This window comes from Peromyscus californicus, unplaced genomic scaffold (assembly GCF_007827085.1).
Source record: "Peromyscus californicus insignis strain IS unplaced genomic scaffold, ASM782708v3 Scaffold_10__1_contigs__length_136768540, whole genome shotgun sequence".
NCBI classification, from domain to species: Eukaryota; Metazoa; Chordata; class Mammalia; order Rodentia; family Cricetidae; genus Peromyscus; species Peromyscus californicus.
Window position 1 is genome coordinate 115,079,392 of NW_026294391.1, and position 19,934 is coordinate 115,099,325.

At 40.4% G+C, this 19,934-nt stretch overlaps 1 protein-coding gene across 1 annotated transcript in view; it reads left to right on the top strand.

The window, feature by feature from the left end:
* Positions 1-463: 463 nt before the first annotated feature.
* Positions 464-19,934, top strand: part of Hprt1 (hypoxanthine phosphoribosyltransferase 1) — a 39,030-nt gene continuing 19,559 nt past the window's right edge. Inside the window, exons 1-3 of the mRNA XM_052739602.1 lie at positions 464-656; positions 11,464-11,570; positions 14,771-14,954. Of these exons, the coding sequence (XP_052595562.1) occupies positions 606-656; positions 11,464-11,570; positions 14,771-14,954 (342 nt within the window). The 5' untranslated portion in view covers positions 464-605. The remainder of the gene's footprint in view (positions 657-11,463; positions 11,571-14,770; positions 14,955-19,934) is intronic.

Sequence of the window (19,934 nt, forward strand, 5' to 3'; positions counted from 1 at the left end):
GGTTACAAAGCAGTTTTTGTCCTCTTGTATTTGTACCTTGATCTGGCTCTTCTGGGGTTGTAGGTCTCAATTCTTAAAACTAAGGTAAGATTTTTGAAAGAACTGGTCCTAAATTAGGAAAATGGAAGCCGGCCACCATGTAGGTCTTGGGAAGGGGGACACCTGGCTTGAGGAAGCACGTAGTGAATGGAACCTGAAGGGCTGTCCATCAGCTTAAGCGTCATGAGGGAAAAAAAAATGCGGACTGAGGTAGGTCTGATTACTTGGGAGTCCTCTGGGATACTGAAAGCGGGCTGGAGGTTGCGGTACGAGCAGCCCCGGATTTTCCCAGCAGAAAATTCCCACGGCCACCTGGCCTAAAGAGCCACGAGCCGCCGCTGGTGGAGGCGCGCCGAAGAATACGCAGCCACGCCGCTGGGGGCGGGGCCTGGGCGGGCCGAAGGGGCGGGCCTGGGGGCGGGGCTTGGCCAGCGGCGGCTGTGAGCGGTTGCTGGGGCGGCGGCGAAGAGCGTTGGGCTTACCTCACGGCTTTCCCGTGTCGTAACGTCTCCACTGCCGGCTTCCTCCTCGAACCGCTGTGGGCTCGCGAGCCCCCCGATTCCGATATGGCGACCTGCAATCCTAGCGTTATGGCGACCCGCAGTCCCAGCGTCGTGGTGAGCCCCGGGACTCTTCAGCAGAGCCGGAGAGCCGGGCCCACGAGGCTGGCTGCATAATGACGCCGGTCGGGGCCCTGAGGCGCCGAGGCGGGCTCTGGGCGGTGGGGCCGCGGAAGCCCGGGCACGGGGGCGGTCACAGGTTCCTGGAATCTGGCCGGCTGACCCTAGGGGGCGGCGGGCAGGCTGGAATGGCGGGGTTCGGGGGTGGGCTGTCCCTCCAGTGAGCCCCGAGAGGGCTGACTGCGTGTGGGCCAGCGAGGTGGAAATGGCGTTGGGCTTGACATGTGCAGCCAGAGGGCATGAGGCGGGGAGAGGCGGGGAGCGACTTCCAGAATGATCCGGCACGGGAAGGGCAGGGGAGCTCTCTTGGGAAAGACGCAGCTCTGGAAGTTTGGGGCTTGGCGGCCAGGGAGGGCTTCGGAGCACCTCTGGAAGGAGCTCTGGCATCCGTAGACGACAGCATGGGAGGGCACGTTCAGGACTGGGCTTTGCCTCTAATTCTGCAGATGTCATAATTCATATTTGTGGAATGCGCAATTGCTCCATTGAATCTGCGCTGCGGCCCTGCTAGTGAAAAATCACGCCTAGTTTCCACCTGAGGAGACTAGTGAAAAGGCAGCTCATTTTTCCCAAGGCCCAGAATAATGAGTTTTGGATGTAGACACGTTTGACTCCATAGCCCATGCCCTTGATGCTGCTAGGAATTTAAAAAAAAAAAAAAAATACGGATTTAGTCGTTAGGCAAAAGGACTTTCCCCCACAGTCGGCCCCTGATATTTTGCCTCTTCCCCCATTGGCTCTATTCTTTGTAAACCGCCAAGCTGCTTCCCGACCCTACCCCACTCCACAACCTTGCTTGCTAAAATAACTTAAAGCTCCTGCCTCTGATTAAATGCTTTAGCCTGCTTTATTGTGGTTATTGCCCCTGCTACTCGTTAAATGTCATATCATGCTTTATTAATATCATTGTTGTAAATTAGCAGTTACCTGGTTACTTGTTGATTGTCTCCCCCACTTATACAAACTTTATTTATTTTGATATTTTCAGAAAAGGTCTTACTATGTAGCTCTGGCTGGTCTGGAATTGGCAGTGTGAACCATCAGGCTAGCACTGAACTTGTGACAGCCCTCCTGACTCTTGCGTCCCAAGTGCAGCACCACCATGCCCTTCTGGTTTTTTTTTCCATGCTAGGAATTGAACCCAGAGCTTTGTTCCTGCTAGGTGATCTCTCTACCACTGGGTCAACAGCTTTGACCCTTAAACAAGTGTTATAAGGGCAGGAGTAACCACTGTAGCTTTTAGCATATAGCACAATGCCTGGTTTGTGGGGAGTTTTCATAAATAGTTTGTTGAGTGAATTAATAACCATTTGAGCCCTAAAAAATGCTGTCTCATAATCGTATTAGACACTGTGGCTTAAGGCAGAAACACTGTGTTCTTGATGACCTGGGATCCTGCTTGTTTAGAATATGTTCTGTGTGGCCTTCAGTGTCTTCACCTAGGCTCAAGCTTTTTTGTAGACAATTTCTTGCTGTGTAGCCCTTGATGCCTTAAGTAGACCAGGCCTTTAACTTACAGCCGTCTTCTTGCCCCTACCTCAGTGTGGGGATTACAGACAAGCATGTGCCATCATCTGGCTTTAAATTTCTTACATCTGAGGTGCTGGCTGCTGGTGGTGTTGAAAGGAGAAGATAGTTTATGCAAATAAGCAACCATTTCACAGTCCCTGGGTAGGAAGAGTAATAATAGCCATCATTGTGCTTACATACATAGTTCTAATTAGTTTTCAAAATAACCCTGTAACAATGGTATGTTGACATTATCAGACATAAGTCACACAATTATTAAGGGGAGAGAGAGCCCCCCCCCCCCATTAATTACTAAGCCATAGTTTAGATCAGCACCAGAAGAAAGGATAAATTTTAGAAGGTGGAACTCTGCCTCAAACCTAGGTCTGTCTCTGGGGCCTATGCAAGTAAATACTACCATAAGATACATTAAATGCTCAACAAATGGCTGTTATTTTTATTCAGTTACTGACTTCTACAGATGCTTTTAAGTTTTGAGATATGGTACTTGTTCAACGTAGAGTTAATTAGTTCTTATTGTTAGAAGTGGCTATTCTTAGTTTTGTTTGAACATCAAGAAATTCACTGTATTTTTAGTTTGCAAATTCCTGTTCCTTTTTTTTTAAGTTTCCTTCCCCTTAATTGTCTGCATGTTAGGAATAACAAACACTTAAATAGTGCTTACTATGTGCTAGTTGCTATTCTAAGCCCCTTAACTGGCTTGATTTTTTAAAAATTTCTGTTTTTTTTTCTGTGTATGGCTGTTTGGCCTGCATGTATGTATGTGCACCACATGCTTGCCCTGTGCCTGTGGAGTCTAGAAGAATTCATCAGATCCTCAAGAACTGGGGTTACAGGTGACTGTGAGCTGTTATAGGGGTGCTGGGAATCGAACCTGGGTCTTCTGGAAGAGCAACAAGCGATCTTAACCTCTGAGCCATCCTCTAGCCCCTACCTGACTTAATCTTAAAGAATCACAGAGGAGTGAGTTAAGTAACTTGACCTAAATCATTCAGTGCTAATACATTTGTACCTGTTATCTGGCCCCAGATTCTACCCTTAACCAGTAAATTTAAGTTAGGAGCTATAGTAGATGTTTATAAGATGCTTTCTCTGTCTTAGGCATTGACAAATGTTTTTGCAGACTTTATTTAATGTCAACACCCTAAAGTTACATAATATGTACCCTGTTGTGTAGATGAATACTGACATGACTGTGGTGACACAGGTAGACAATATAACTATGCTAGATCACCTTCATGAAATTGGCCCCTAGATGTGCCTGATAGATAGAAAATATGCTGCTTGTAACTTCGTTTAAGATAAAGCTTCTGGCTCTTTGCAAATTAGTGCGAAACATTAGGTATGTTTCATATATCATATCCTTGAATTTCAAAATGACCCAGATAAAAGTATAATATACTAACTGAGCTTTTACCTTGCTAAATGATTTTTTTATTTATGTTTTTTGAGACAAAAGCTCACTCTGTAGCTTACAGTGACCTGAAATTCACTATGTAGCCCAGGCTGGCCTTAAAGTCCTCCTGCTCTAGGGTTACAATCATGAGCCACCACACTTGTCTTAAAGTGTGGGTATTAGAGATAGACATATTTCACCATGCCTGGTATGCGAGGGAGAAGGTGAGAGAGAGAGAGAGAGAGAGAGAGAGAGAGAGAGAGAGAGAGAGAGAGAGAGAGAGAGAGAGAGAGAGAGAGAGAGGAGAATTTTGATGATCTAACTCAGGGTCTTACATGTGGTAAGCATATGTTTTACGACTGAGATATACCTCTATCTGCTACTTTTTTTCATTTGTTACGATTTATTTCTATTTTATGTGTATAAGTGTTGTGCCTGCATGTATGTATGTATGCATGATTAGCATGCCTGTGACGGTCAGAAGAGGGCATTTGATCACCTAGAACTGGAGTTACAGCCTCTATGTGGGTGCTGGGAACCAAATTCAGGTCCTCTGCAAGAGCAATAATTACACTTAAACACTGAGCCATCTTTCCAGCCCACTTTTCCCCCAGAATTGGTTAAAATATGGTGGGTTTTTTTTTTTGCCTATCACTATTTTATTTTTATTTACTTATTTATTTATTGGTTTTTCGAGACAGGGTTTCTCTGTGTAGTTTTGCACCTTTCCTGGAACTCGCTTTGTAGACCAGGCTGGCCTCGAACTCACAGAGATCCGCCTGCCTCTGCCTCTCAAGTGCTGGGATTAAAGGTGTGCGCCACCACCGCCCAGGCCCTATCACTATTTTATTGTTATTAACAGTGTTTAAAATAACATTCATTTATAAGTAAGACCAAAGTTAACTATTTATGATCACCAAAAAATGGGAACAGTTCCTCTTAGAGGTTTCTTTCTGTAACTTTTGTCCTGTGTTACCTATATATCCATCTTAATTAGTTTGTATCCTGGGTATTATAGCAGGTGGGAAAAGAACTAATCATACCAGAAAAAAGATGCCTTACAGTTTTATTATTGTTGTTTTGAGTGGGCTTCTTTATTGGGGGATTGGTTTATTTTAGTTTGAGACAGATTTTCTTTATATAGGCCAGGCTGATCTCAAACTTGGAATTCTTCAGTCTGTAAGTGTTGGGGTTATAGGCAAGTACTGCCATGCCCAGCTCTTGTGGGTTTTATTTTATTTTTTTATTTTGAACTCTTTTAGATGTAAGAGGGAAAAAGCCAGCTAAGTTATTTTATTATTACAATTACTAACTGTCATGAATTGAATTTTCATTTTCTTTATTTTTGTGCAGAGTTGATAAATCAGACACCTTTACAGGTTTTTTAAATTCCATCCATTTTCTTTTTTAAAATTTTCACTTTCAGCCAGGCGGTGATGGTGCACACCTTTAATCTCAGCACTCAGGAGGCAGAGGCAGGCAGATCTCTGTGAGTTCAAGGCTAGCCTAATCTACATAGTGAGTTCAGGACAGCCAGAGCTATGTAGAAAGACCTTGTCTCAAAACAAAACAAAACAAAACAAAAATAAAATGAAAGTGAAAAAAATTTTTGTTGTTGTTGTTTTGTTTTGCTTTTGTTTTCCAAGACAGGGTTTCTTTGTGTAGCTTTGTCCTTCCAAGTGCTGGGATTAAAGTGTGCCATGTGTCACTACACTTGGCAAATTTCCACTTTTTAAAAATTGAAGTAAGGGGGCTGGAGAGATGGCTCAGCAGTTAAGAGTACTGGCTGCTCATCCAGAGGTCCTCAGTTCAATTCTCAGCAACAATATGATGACTCACAACCATCTGTAATGAGATCTGGTGCCCTCTTCTGGCCCGCAGGCATACATGTAGGCAGAACATTGTATACATAATAAATAAATCTTAAAAAATTGAAATAAAGTTGTATCACTTTCCTCTTCCCTTTTCTCCCTCCAGCCCCTCCCATTTGCCCTCCCTAGAATCCCTCCAATGCCCCCACTCTCAAGTTGATAGCCTCTTTTTCTTTATTATTGTTACATACATATATGTATGTATCTCTGCGTACACATACATATTCTTGTTTGTGTGTAAATGGTTTCAAGGTTGATTGCTTGGCACTGAACAACCAATAAAGGGGCTCTTTTCCTGGGAGCAGCTAATTCTTCTCCCAGCTGTTATTAGTTACCTATAGTTCTTTGTCTAGGGGTAGGACCCAGAGACATTTCTCAAACTTGGAATCCTCCTACCTTAGTCTCCTGAGTGCTGGGATTATAGGCATGTACTACCATGCCTAGCTCTTATAGTTTTTATTTTTATTTTTTGTTTGACTTTTGAGATAGCATCTCATTATATAGCCCTGGCTGTTCAGGAACTCTCTATGTAGACCAGGTTGGCCTCGGCCTCAATGGAAATTCACCTTCCTCTGCCTTCCAAGTGCTGAGATTAAAGGCATGCAGTACCACACCTGTTTTCTTGTAGTTTTTAAAGATATTTTAAATTTTATTTATTTATTTACGTGTGTGTGTCTGTCTCTATGTATGTATGTGTGTGTGTGCGCGCATGCATGCATGCATGCATGTACACTTGTGCTTTTGCCACTGTGTATGTGGAAGTCAGAGGACAGCTTGCCATAGTTGATTCTTTACCTCCATCATGTGAATCCTGAGGATCAAACTCAGATCAGGTTTGGCAGAAATTGCTTTTATCCAACATGCCATCTCAGTAGCCCTTAAATACTATTTTTTAAGAGATGGGATCTGGCTGTGTTGCCTAGGCTAGCCCTGCCTTTACTTTCCATGTAGGTAGGACTATAGGCACATCACCCCACACCCAGTGGAATGTTTTTTATTCTTCCATATTTAATTAGTCAATGATCCATGTCATTTTTCTCCCCCATAGTAAAGGAATGCTAAAAATGTGTTTGTAAAGTCTTTCTGTAATTTTATGTTATGTGGATTCACTAACATTGATAGATCACATAAAAGTGTTAATTACTACCAATAATAATAATATTGAGACTCAGTTGTTATTTTCCTGTTTGGGACTTCCAAATTACTAGTATTTAAATAATTGCTGCTAATATGAATTCAGACACTTTAAATTGCTGTGAAACTACCTTCTGTTTTTTTTTTTGTCCAGAGCGAACATACCTATTATTCCAGTATGTACATGAGTAAAAAAAAAATTATGGTATTAACTCATGTCCTTATAGATATGGTAGTTACAGGACCTATTTGCCTAGAGTGGTTATAATATATTCCTGGGCTGAATAGTCTATCTTATAGCTTTAACCCTTGGAAGGGAAATAAACAATATATGTATTTGTAGGATTGATAAAAAATTGGAAGATGAACATAGTACTAGTTTAAGTTGTTTTCACATTTAGGAATATCTATCAATAAATTATTATTGTGGTTTAATCATATCTAGAGGTAATATAAATTATCTCAAGATAGCATATCATCTGCTTTAATGTGTTTTATAATCACAGTACTTGGGAAGCAAAGGCAGGAGGGTGGGTTCAGTCATTCTCAGCTACATAATGAGTTCAAAGCCAGCCTGGGCTGTGCACCTGCCTCCAAAAAGAAAACTATTGCGAATTAAGTCTTGTATAATAATAAGCTAGGTGTAGTGGAACTAGTAATCAACATATCCAAACTCTAGAATGGACAGAAATTGCTAGATGTGGCCTCTACATATGTGCACCTGTGTTCACACAAGCATACACCCACATGAATACAAACACATGAGTGTCTCAAATGATAGGCATCGTAAGACTTTTTATTTTTTCCTTTTGGGGAGGAATTGTATCAAATGGTCTCAGTAAACTGGATATGATGGCTCATACCTGTAAACTTCATCATTTCAGAAGCTAAGGAAAATTGCCCTAGGATTGTGGATAGCTTGGGCTGTGTCAGGAGATTCAGACTAGCCTGGACTACAGAGCCGAGACCATCTAAAATCATCAAAACCAAAATTTTTACTCTTAAAATAACAAAATATAAATATTATCAAAAGAACAAAATAAAAATTCTCTGACATATAAATCTGTTTTTATTAGAAATCAAAACTTTTGTATTAGAAACCAGTTTGGTGTGTTGACAGAAATAGGAATCCTATTTTGGAGTAATTCCTGCTCATCTGTTTGGGTTCTTAGAATACATGACTGGGAATAGGATATGTTGGTGTACACCTGTAATCTCAGCACTCAAGGAGCAGAGGCAGGAGGATCATAGCAAGTTTGAGGCAGCCTGATCCATATATCTAGTTCCAGGACAGCTGGAGTTATATAGCAAGACCCTGTCACAAACACATCACAAAGACTGGGATGCTTGGCAGAGTTCACATTGAATTTGTCTTTGAAACAAACAATCCTTGAAGTTCTTAGGTTACCTGTAAAACCTGTAACCAGGCACTGAGCCAGTAGTCTGACGAATCCTGGGTGTGCTATGGTTTAAATTTATGCCAGAAACAGAGTGAGTGGGTGGAGGGGGTGATTATGGAAACCTCAAGGAAGTCATTGTGGTATTCTAATCTTGATTCTAAGGTACTTTAAAAATCACCCAACTTCATTTTTGTCAAATTACAGTGCATACATTCTGATGAGCCTGGTAGAAATGTTTATTGTATTGTCTGATAAAATTGAGCAGTCTGTTATCCTTTCCCAAAACATGAACTAAATTTTGCTTTATAAAACTTACAAAAATATTTTCTTGTAAAATACTCTTTGAATGATCCTTTTTTTTTTTCCTTTTTTGGTTTTTTGAGACAGGATTTCTCTGTGTAGTTTTGGTGCCTGTCCTAGAACTCATTCTGTAGACCAGGCTGGCCTCGAACTCACAGAGATCCACCTGGCTCTGCCTCCCAAGTGCTGGGATTAAAGGTGTGCGCCACCACCACCCGGCTTTGAATGATCCTTTTTATGATACAAGTGTCCAATTGCCATTTTTGTTAGTAAATATGTTCTAATGTAAGTATAAGTGAATATTAAACAGATGCACATTAGCTCCTCCTATTCTTTTAGAAATTGCCATAATGTTTCACAAACATTTTTTTCTGTTTGTGAAAAAATACATGTGTTTTAGGAATAAATCAAAATTTACCTATGCATGCTGCAGACCTGAAAATAAAATTCTACCAAAGGCTGAACTCAAAATAGACCTTTTGGGACTAAAAAGAAAAAAGAGAGAGAGACTACACAAGCCTTATTTTTTCTTCTGGGAGGAACTTCAGAATATATCTGAATTCTGAGCTGGGTGTTCACAGTCCCGGCACTTGGGAAGTAGAGAGAAGGATCAGAGTTTGAAACCAGCATGAGCCTATATGGTGTAATTCTGTCTCAAAAACAATAGCAAGTGAATTCTGCAAAGAATGTAAATTTATGTATTTTCAACTTTTTTCCCAAGTGAAACCACTTGTTGCCAAAGCAACCAATACAATGATAACTGAAAGAGAAACAGGGATTAACTGATACAAGATTTAGTTATTATTTGACTAGTATTCCCTGAAAACTGCCAGAGCTTATACAACCAGGTTTTCTTGTAGTCTAGTTGGTTTGGAGGATTTTTGGGTTAGAGGCAAGAGCTCACTATGTAGGCCACCTTGGCCTCTAACTTGTCATAATCCTCATGCCTTTGTCTCCCAAGTGCTGGCATTAGAGGTGTGTGCCACCATGTGCAGATTGATGCTCTAGTTCCTATGACACCATTCTAGGTACTGCCAACTTCTTAGATGGAGTTTGAAAGTTTTGAATATCATGTAAGAATGAATATTATAAGTCTTCCTTCTTGGCTTATTTTTCTCTGAATAAGTTTTGTTTATTAGATTAACTTACGATCTTTTAAAGTTTTCCTGTAGTTTTTTGGTTTGGTTTTTTTGTTTTGTTTTGTGTGTAAAGAGGGCTGGAGATGTAACTCAGTTGATAGAGTGCTTGCCTGGTATGCATGAAGCCCTGGGTTTGACATAACACCACATAAACTGAGTGTGATAGCACATGCTTGTAGTCTGAACACTAAGGAGGGAGAAGCAGAAGGTTCAGAAGTTGAGGGTCAGCTGCATAGTGAGTTTGAGGTTAGCCCTGGGATCCATGAGACCCCCATCTCACTGTAACACTCACTGTGATTTTGGAGTTTGGGGATACTTTTAAAGACAAGGTCTTGCCTTGTAGACCCTAGCTGGCTTGGAACTCACCTAGTAACCCATACTGGCCTCAAACTCCGAAACTTCTACCTCAGCTTCCCAAGTACTGGGTTAACAAATGTGTCTGACAGATTTACCCTGCTTTTATAATTCTGCTGTACTTTTTTTCTGTGTATAGGTACATGCATATTTATAAAACTGTCATAATAATATTTTGCCACCAAAGGTACCATATCATTAACATTAAATTTTTTGTATGCTGAGTTCTGGGCATACTAATATAACCAATATGCTACAACTCAAAACAATTTTGGAGTATCTACTGTAAAATGACCTTATTAGTGGATTGTAACCATCACATACTTACTGGAGTTTGGGTTTTTAAAGGATCTGTTGGTTTCTTGGTGACACCCCTGTTGCACGAATCCTAAATTGTCTTATAATAAAAACCTGGGGCCAGATATCAGGGTGAAAGCTGAAAGATCAGAGAAACAGAGCAAGCCACCTCTTAACTTACCAGCTCCTTAGCCTGCAAGAGCCTGAAAAGACCTGAGTTCCTGTCTCCTCCCACCTTATATTCATTTCTCTGCCCAACCATATCATTTCCTGTCTCAGTCTTCCCAGTGCTGGGATTAAAGGTGTGTGATCCCAAGTGCTGGAGTTGTGTAGCTCAACGTGACCTTGAACTCACAGAGATCCAGACAGATCTCTGCCTCTGCCTCCCTAGTGCTCAGATTAAGGGGGTGTGCCACCACTGCCTGACCTCTGTGGCTAACCCTGTGACTAGCTCTGTCTCTGATCTTCAGGAAAGCTTTTATTTCTTAGATTACAAACAGTATATCAACACACACACACACACACACACACACACACACACACACACACACACACACACACACACACAAAGATAAGTACTCTTAGGATTTGGATGGTTAACACCAGTTTTCATTTTCTGTATGAGATTTTGTTTAACTTACTAGAATATACTGTGTTAAATTTAAAAATGTTTTAGGGTATTGGGGAGATGGCTCAGTCTATAAAGTGCCTGCCATGTCATCTTCAGGACCTGAGTTTGGAATCCCAGCACCTGGATAAAAAGCAGCACATTCCTGTAATCCCAGCACCAGGGAGGCAGAGACAGGGGAATCCCTGGGACTTCCGGACCAGCAAGACTAGCCAATTTGGTTAAACAAGTTCAGTGAGAGACCCGGTCTCAAAACAAATGAGTGTTTTAGACCCAGTTTCAATCTCTGGACTCCACACATATATTCACATGCACCTGCATATAAATATGCACCCCCACATGCAATGTTCAAATATATTCCAAAATGTATAGGGTAGAAACTGCATATACTAATCTTTCATGTTTAAAATATTTTTGCCATATTTGTCATACCTCTGTAAATTTTTTATCTTTTTCTATTTGTGATCTGAAGGAAATTCTGTGTCATGTTTTGCTTCTCATTCTTGACCCTATTCAGCAATAAGACACATGGTTTTCTTAGAGAAGTATGATTTATTACAAAAGTATAAAATTAATTCCCCTTTATACCCTCTCATACCTAAATTCTTCTGTGAACTAAGGCTGATTTTCTAAATTTAATTAAATGTGGGTATCTTGTAATGCTCTGATTTGAAACAGCTATCTTTCTTTTTCAGATTAGTGATGACGAACCAGGCTATGACCTAGATTTATTTTGTATTCCTAATCATTATGTCGAGGATTTGGAAAAGGTGTTTATTCCTCATGGACTGATTATGGACAGGTTAGTAAGATCTCAATTGAGGTTTTCTGGGGGGTTTTTAGGTCTGTGTATGTATGATATGTGTGTATGTGATGTATATGTATAGTATATGTATTTATATGAAAGCCAGAGAAGGACATTGGGTGTCTTATTCTGTTGCTCTCTGTCTTATTCTCTTGAGTCAGTGTCTCTCACTGAACCTGGGGCATGCCGATTTGGTTAGGCTGCCTGGCTAGCAAGACCCAGAGATCTGTCTGTCTCTGTCCCCTAGTGCTGACGTTAAAAGCAGATACAGCCACAGCTGGTTTTTATGTGGGTCCTGATGCTTGCACAAGTGTTCTTACCCACCGAGCCACCCCTCCAGCCTAAACTGAAGAGTTTTCTTCTTGTATTAATTCTAACTTAGCAACTGTTGAGTAGTTGATATTTGAATATAATCTAGGCCAACTTATTTATGAACAAAGGTTTTCTATTTTAAAAAATATTTGTTGTTATTTTATTTGCATGTATGAGTGCCTTCATGCATGTATGTGTAGCATATGCATTTCAGGAGGCCAGAAAAGTGTAGTGAATCCCCTGGAACTGGAGTTACAGACCATTGTGAGTCACTGTGTGGGTGCTGGGAATTGAACTTAGGTCCTCTGCAAAAACAGCAAGTGCGCTTATCTACTGAACTCTCTCTCCAGCCCCAGTATTTTTTGTTTTTAATATTCTTTTTACAAAAAGAAAAACATCAGGAAATCTTACTAATTAATTTCCCAGTTTGAGACATAAATAGGGGACTCCATACTGAGTACAATAAACATTGAAGAGAGGTTGGAAGAGCCTCTAGTCGGTCTGTACATGGGATTATAATTTTGTTCTGTCAGCTTGCTACACACATTCTTACCTAGACCCTCCCTGTACATGTACACAGTATCACTGTATGTGAAGTGTGTATACACACACACACACACACACACACACACACACACACACACACACACACACACAAGTTACATATTCTCATATAGTACTAAATTTTTTTTTTGGACTTTTTAATAGTAGTACATCTATAGCTCTCACATGTATTTATCTTTTTTGTTTTGAGACAGGGTTTCTCTGTGTAACTTTGGAGCCTGTCCTGGATCTCACTTTGTAGACCAGACTGGACTTGAACTCACAAAGATTTGTCTGGCTTTGCCTCCTGAGTGCTGGGATTAAAGGCGTGTGCCACCACCGCCTGACTTGTGTGTGTGTGTGTGTGTGTGTGTGTGTGTGTGTGTGTTTATCTTTTAAAAATTATTTTATAATTGTGTATGTGTGTGTGTACTATTTTTTCTTTGAGATAGGGACTCACTATTTAACTCAGTCTGGAACTTGGAACTTTCTATATATCCCAGACTGGCCTCAACTCAGCAGTCCTCCCTGGCAGCCTCCCATGTGTGGAGATTACAGGTATGTGCCACCATGCCCAGCCCTACATGTTATATTGTTTTTGAAATATGGTCTCAAATAGCTGTGTAGCTGAGGGTGATCCTACTGCTTCATCTCCTGATAATAGCATCATGCACAGTTTGCACAGTTCTGAGGATAGAACCTAGGACCTCCTGTGCATACTAGGCATGGACTCTACCAGCTAAGCTACATTCCTGGCTCCCCAACATTTATTTTAAAGGTGATAGGTAGACAGAAGTTTTCCTGTGTCCTGCCCAGTCCCACAGCTGCTCTGTCCCAAGTAAATACAGAGGCTTATATTAATTACAATCTGTATGGCCTATGGCTCAGGCTTCTTGCTAACTAGCTCTTTCATCTTAAATGAACCCATTTCTTTTTTTTTTAAAGATTGATTTATTTATTATGTATACAACATTCTGCCTGCATGCATGCCCACATGCCAGAAGAGAGCACCAGATCTCATTATAGATGGCTGTGAGCCACCATGTGGTTGCTGGGAATTGAACTCAGGACCTCTGGAAGAGCAACCAGTGTTCTTAACCTCTGAGCCATCTCTTCAGCCCCCCAAATTAACCCATTTCTATTAATCTATATGTTGTCATGTGGCCAAGGCATTACTGGTCTGCTGGCATCTTGTTGCTCCTTGGACAGCAGGCTGGCATCTCTCCTGACTCCACCCTTCTTCGTCTGTCTTCAGTTTGATTGTACCACCTAACCTTATTCTGCCTTGCCATTGGCCAAACAGCTTTATTTATCAACCAATGAGAGCAACACATATTCACAGTATACAGAAAGACATCCCTTAGCAGTGATATGCTATTGTATTCATGGATGTACCATAACTGATTTAACTCTGTATTGTTGGTGGACACTTTAAGATCTTCATTATTTTGCATTTAGCAGAATATATTAGAGGAATACCTCATAAACACATTTTGGCACTTAACTCAGCTTTAGGCAAGTAGAAATTCTGGGTCAAGGAAAAGATGTTTATTGAATGTTTTCATACTGCCAAATTAACCTCTAAAAAGTTACATACTTCCAGTGGTGAGTTCATTTTTCCTCACAATCTCTTCTAATACTTTATATTAGAGGAATACAATTTAACCGAAATTTGCCATCTAGTAAGCTTTGAAAATTATATCTTGTTTTTATTTGTATTTTTAAATTTTATGATAGATGTTGAAGTGTACCTGTTTTTTTTCTTTTCTTTTCTTTGAGACAGGATCTTATTATGTAGCCCTAAGTGTTCTAGTACTTACTCTGCAGTTTAGGATGTCCTTCAACTCATAGCAATCCTCCTGCCTTAGCCTCCAGAGTGCTGGAATTATAGGCATGTACATCATGCCTAGCATGTACCTGGTTTTTAAAAGTTTTGGGGTTGGGGATTTAGCTCAGTGGTAGAGCGCTTGCCTAGCAAGCGCAAGGCCCTGGGTTCGGTCCTCAGCTCTGGAGGGGGAAAAAAAAGTATCAAATTTTAATTTTGATTGAGCTGTGTGTGTGTGTTGGTGTATATCTATAGTCTCAGCACAGGGAGGTAGAGACAAGGACTATGAGTTACAATCCATCCTGGGCTACATAAAGGGATCCTGTGTCACCTTCTTCTCCCCCAAAAAATCTTACCTTTGGCATGTGGAAAAAAATAAAAAAAAACTCTTTATGAAGCAAGGATTCCCTTTATGGGTAAAAAGGATGTGTCTTATGGAGGTTTAATGCTTAACAGGTGTTTATTATAAAATATACATATTTGGAATCTTTTTCAATTCCTGATTTTATTTTTGCAGGACTGAAAGACTTGCTCGAGATGTCATGAAAGAGATGGGAGGCCATCACATTGTGGCTCTCTGTGTGCTGAAGGGGGGGTATAAATTCTTTGCTGACCTGCTGGATTACATTAAAGCACTGAATAGAAATAGTGATAGATCCATTCCTATGACTGTAGATTTTATCAGACTGAAGAGCTACTGTGTAAGTATAATTAATTTATAATTTAAAAAAAAATATGGCAATTATAGTTTTGTCTGTGTTTTCTTTGACGTTCTGCAAGCTATACTATATAATCATCTCACTCATAGTAGAATTACTATTATTTGTCTATCTATCTATCTATCTATCTATCTATCTATCTATCTATCTATCTATTTATTTATTTTTCTAAGCTGGGGATGGAACCCAGGGTCTGAGTAAGTATGCTACAACTGAGCCTCATCCCAGTTGTTTTTTAGAATTTTAGTTTGAGACTCTTTCTCACTAACTTGCTCAGACTATCTTCGAACTCATGACATAGGCTGGTCTAGAAATTTCAGTCATCTTGCCTCAGCTTCTCAAGTAGCTGGGATTACAGGCAGGTGCTACCACTTCTGGCTATGATTGTTGTTATTATTATTAATTCTTTGGTACTTTATATCACAACACAGAATACTAACCAGTGTATTTCATGACCAACATTGAAGTGAATATCGGCTGTTATATAGTCACCCAAGAGGGATATGTGCTTATTTTGCATGGTTTTTCTGTTGTCTTATTTTGACCTGGATTTTGATTTGTTTTATGATACTGCTCAGGCTAGTCTCAAACTATGTAGCTCAAACAGTCCTTCTGTCTTAGCCTCCCAAGTTCTGGGAGTATAAGTGTGCATCGCCACACCTGGCTGTGTTTTGATATTTTTTTGTTTTTGTTTTTGTTTTTTCCAGACAGGGTTTCTCTGTGTAGTTTTGGTGCATGTCCTGGATCTCGCTCTGTAGACCAGGCTGGCCTCGAACTCACAGAGATCCGCCTGGTTCTGCTCCCCCCTCCCCCACAGTGCTGGGATTAAAGGCGTGCGCCACCACCGCCCGGCTTCAAAAAACTCTTAAGAATTACTATTGAGTAGAGCTGGAGAGATGGCTCAGCAGTCACAAGCACTTGTGGAGAGGCCTGGGGTTTAGTTACTAGCACCAGAAAGATGTCTCACAACTATGTAGCTCCAGTTGTAGAGGATCTGATGTCCTAGCCTCAGATAAAAAGAAATAAAGTAAGTCTTAAGAGAATTATGGGACTGGTGAGATGGCTCAGTAGTCAAAAGCACTGGCTGCTCTTCCAGAGGACCCGGGTTCAATTCCTAGCACTTACATGGTGGCTCACAGTGGTCTGTAACTCCAGTCCCAGGGATCTGATGCCCTCTTCTGGCCTCTGAGGGCACCAGGAATTCACTTGTTGCACAAGCAGACATGGTGTTGAAATACACACATACATATTTAAAAAAAAAAGAATTGTTGTTGAGACTTGGTGTTTTCCTGACTCTATGTGCTGGTGGCAAATGATTTCTCTGGAGCTAAATTGCTTTGAGTGGAATCCTAAGTTATCTGAAGCAAAGTCTGATTATTAAGGTTAACAATTATTTCTCAGAAAACAGAAACCACTTTTGAACTGGGGCCACTTTACCTTTGTTAGAGTCTGGAATGATTTAGAATATTGACACTGTGATGAAACAAAATAAATGTGACCTTTACATGTAAATTCCATCATTCACAATTTTGATTGCATAGTTTATTTTTCCTCTTTTTTTGAGACTCTATGTAGCTCTTGCTGTCCTGTCACTATGTAGATCAGGCTAGCCTTGAACTGAGAGATCCAACTGCTTCTACCTCCTGAGTGCTGGGATTAAAGATGTGCACCACCACTGTCTGGCTAAAATAGGTATTTCTTTTTAAAATAAAACTGCAGAAAATTATAGAGAAACTAAGTCATCCCATATTCTACTTTTTAAAAAGGCTTATTTTTATTTTATGCTTGTGAGTGTTTTGCTTGCATGTATGTATGTGCACTATGTGAGTGTCTCATGTCTGCAGAGGCCAGCAGAAGACATCAGATCCCCTGGAACTAGAGTTTCAGTGTTTGTGAGTCACCATGGGTACTGGGAACTAAATCTGGGTTCTCTGCAAGAACAGTACATAACACTTAACTGTTGAACCATCTCTCCAGTTCCTGTCATCACTTTTTATTTTTTTGAGACAGGGTTTCTCTGTTTAACAGCCCTGGCTGTCCTGGAACTCACTGTAGACCAGGCTGGCCTCGAACTCACAGAGATCAGCCTGCCTTGGCCTCCCGAGTGCTGGGATTAAAGGTCTGCGCCACCACTGCCTGGCTCTGTCATCACTTTTTATTTTGAGTATTTTAAAGAGTTTTCTCTCTGTATACATGTACACTCGTGCTACTATAGTTTACATAATCAGTGTTATCCCAGATGTTATTTAAGTACCTAGGTGGGAAAGAGCCTGGGGGTTCCAAATATCTATTTCATTAAATGAAAGAGTCCACTAGTTAAAACCACTATATTTTTTGTGCTTCTAAGAAAGAAAATACCTTCAATTATAGTTGTATGGTACCATGAATTACGTACGTTTTCAGAGGTAGTAAAGTATGAATGTGCATCTTAAAACAGTGTTATATATTTGGTAACATTTTCTGTTCCAGTGCTCTGTAACCTTCAGGAAAATGAAACATTTTTGATAAGTACACAAATGTGTTTCTTCTAGTTTGAGTTTTACTTCAATTTTATAAAATTCTACTAAAATAGTTGAAGAAAAGATACCGAGATTTGGGGAGAAATGGTTGTTAGTAAACAAGTAATGTTTTAAGTTTTATTTTTTAATTTTTTCTTTTTATATTTTAATTTTTTTCTAATGTGTGTATGAGTATTTGCCTGCATGCCAGTATGCAGTGTGTGCAGTGTTCACTGAGTCTAGAAGAGGGTTTGAGCGCTCCTGGAACTGGAGTTATAGATGGTTATGAGCTACTGTGTGGATGTGGGGAATCAAACCTGAGTCCTCTGCAAGAGCAGCATGTGTTCTTAACCACTGAGCCATCTCTCCAGCCCCTAAGTTTTTTGTTTGTTTGTTTGTTTGGTTTTTTGAGACAGGGTTTCTCTGTGTAGCTTTGGAGCCTGTCCTGGAACTCACTCTGTAGACCAGGCTGGCCTCGAACTCACAGAGATCCACCTGCCTCTACCTCCCGAGTGCTGGGATTACAGGTGTGCGCCACCAGCGCCCGACCTAAGTTTTATTTTTAAATTTGTAATCATTTTGAGTGTTGGATGAATCCAAGATCTCAAATATGCCAAGCAAATATGCTCTAAAGCTGGAGCTCTTATTGCTACTTAAGAGATTTTCAAAAATCTTAGGGGTGGAAAATTAGGAATAAAACTTCTTTCCTGTCATCTGCATTAAGAGGTAGACAAAGCAGAAACAAACGTTAAGACTGGGTTTTTAGACCCCTGAGATTCTCTGGGAATTAAAACACATATTTTTATGTGTATGAGTGTTTTGTCTACATACATGTCTGTGCACCACACATGTGCCTGAAGTCTACAGAGGCTAGAAGAGAGTGTCTGACTCCCTAGAATTGGAGTTTACAGACAGTTGAGAGCTGCCATGTGGTACTGGGAATTGAACCTGGGTCTCCTGGAAGCCAGTGCTCTTAGCCACCCCCAGCACCCTCTGGGGATTTTGGTTACTGAAAGTGACACCTAAATGAAGGATACTGTGGGCACTTCTGCTTAATGAAGTGATGAAAGGGGAAAGAAGAGATAGGGCGAGTCTGCTATAATAGTTAAAGATGAGGCCTCTATAGAGGCACTGAGTTAAGGGGATAGTGAGTTCCAGACAGACAAGGAGGGGCTATAGTTTTCTGGCCACTCAGGTTAGGGAATTGATTCATGGATAGCATTTGTAGACAGTGTAGGCACTCACATATAACAGCTATTAAATGAACCTTGTTTATTAGCCTCATTTAAAAGGAGGCTGTTTTCCTTGAAAAAAGTTTCAAGGTCACATAAGCTGAAACCTTGAGGTCAATGGGACTGTGAAAATTGGAACAGTCTTGGGTGTCATTGGGTTTTTTGTTTGTTTGTTTTTTGTTTTTTTCGAGACAGGGTTTCTCTGTGTAGTTTTGGTGCCCATCCTGGATCTCACTCTGTAGACCAGGCTGGCCTTGAACTCACAGAGATCCACCTGGCTCTGCCTCCCGAGTGCTGGGATTAAAGGCGTGTGCCACCACCGCCCGGCTGGAACAGTCTTAGAGTGCCAGTGTTCTGTGTACTTTGGAGTTCTGTTGCCTCAGACCCTATAGCCATAGCCTTTGGATCACAGCTCCATTCTTAGGTACTTACTCCTTTTGGCCTTTCCTTGAAAAAGGAATTAATTGGTGTTGGACTGTAATACCATCTTTCTACAGAAGATGTCAGTATTTACCAAGGTTTGTTATTACTTTGTAGCCCTCTTAGCATAATTCCCTCTAAACTAGTTTCAGATTTCATACAGTTCTTTTTCTTTTAGTCATTAATCAGTTCTGTGTGTTTGAAATTCTGGGTTTTAGGCTAGACTAATATGAGAAATAATATGCAAAATTACATTAAAAAGCCAAACATTTAGTTGACAGCATGTACTATTAGTATGGTTTTATTTATTTTGTTCCCTTCTCTCCCACTTCCCCAAGCAAACATTCTACCAACTGAGCTATCATTTATTTTGTTTTTTGAGTCATGGTTTCTCTGTGTAATCTTGGCTTTCCTGGAACTCGCTCTATACACCAGGTTGACCTCAAACTCACAGAGATCCACCTACCTCTGCCTCCCCAGTGCTGAGATTAAGGCGTGTGTCACCACCACCTGGCCATCTTTTTTTTTAATGATATTTTGAGATAAGGTCTGTTAGGTAGCCCAGCCTCCATAGAGGTGTGATTACAGGTATGTATTACCAATACCTGCCCCAACATACTTTTAAATACAGAACAAAAAATACCTGCCTCAACATACTTTTAAATACACAATAAAAATACTCTTATAGGTAGCATATTGGTCTACTACTTGGTGTTATTAATTAGTATAGATCTATATAGTATATATTAGATTTTGTGATTTTTTTAATAGTTCCATAGTATTATTGTTGTATACATTAACTTCATTAATTT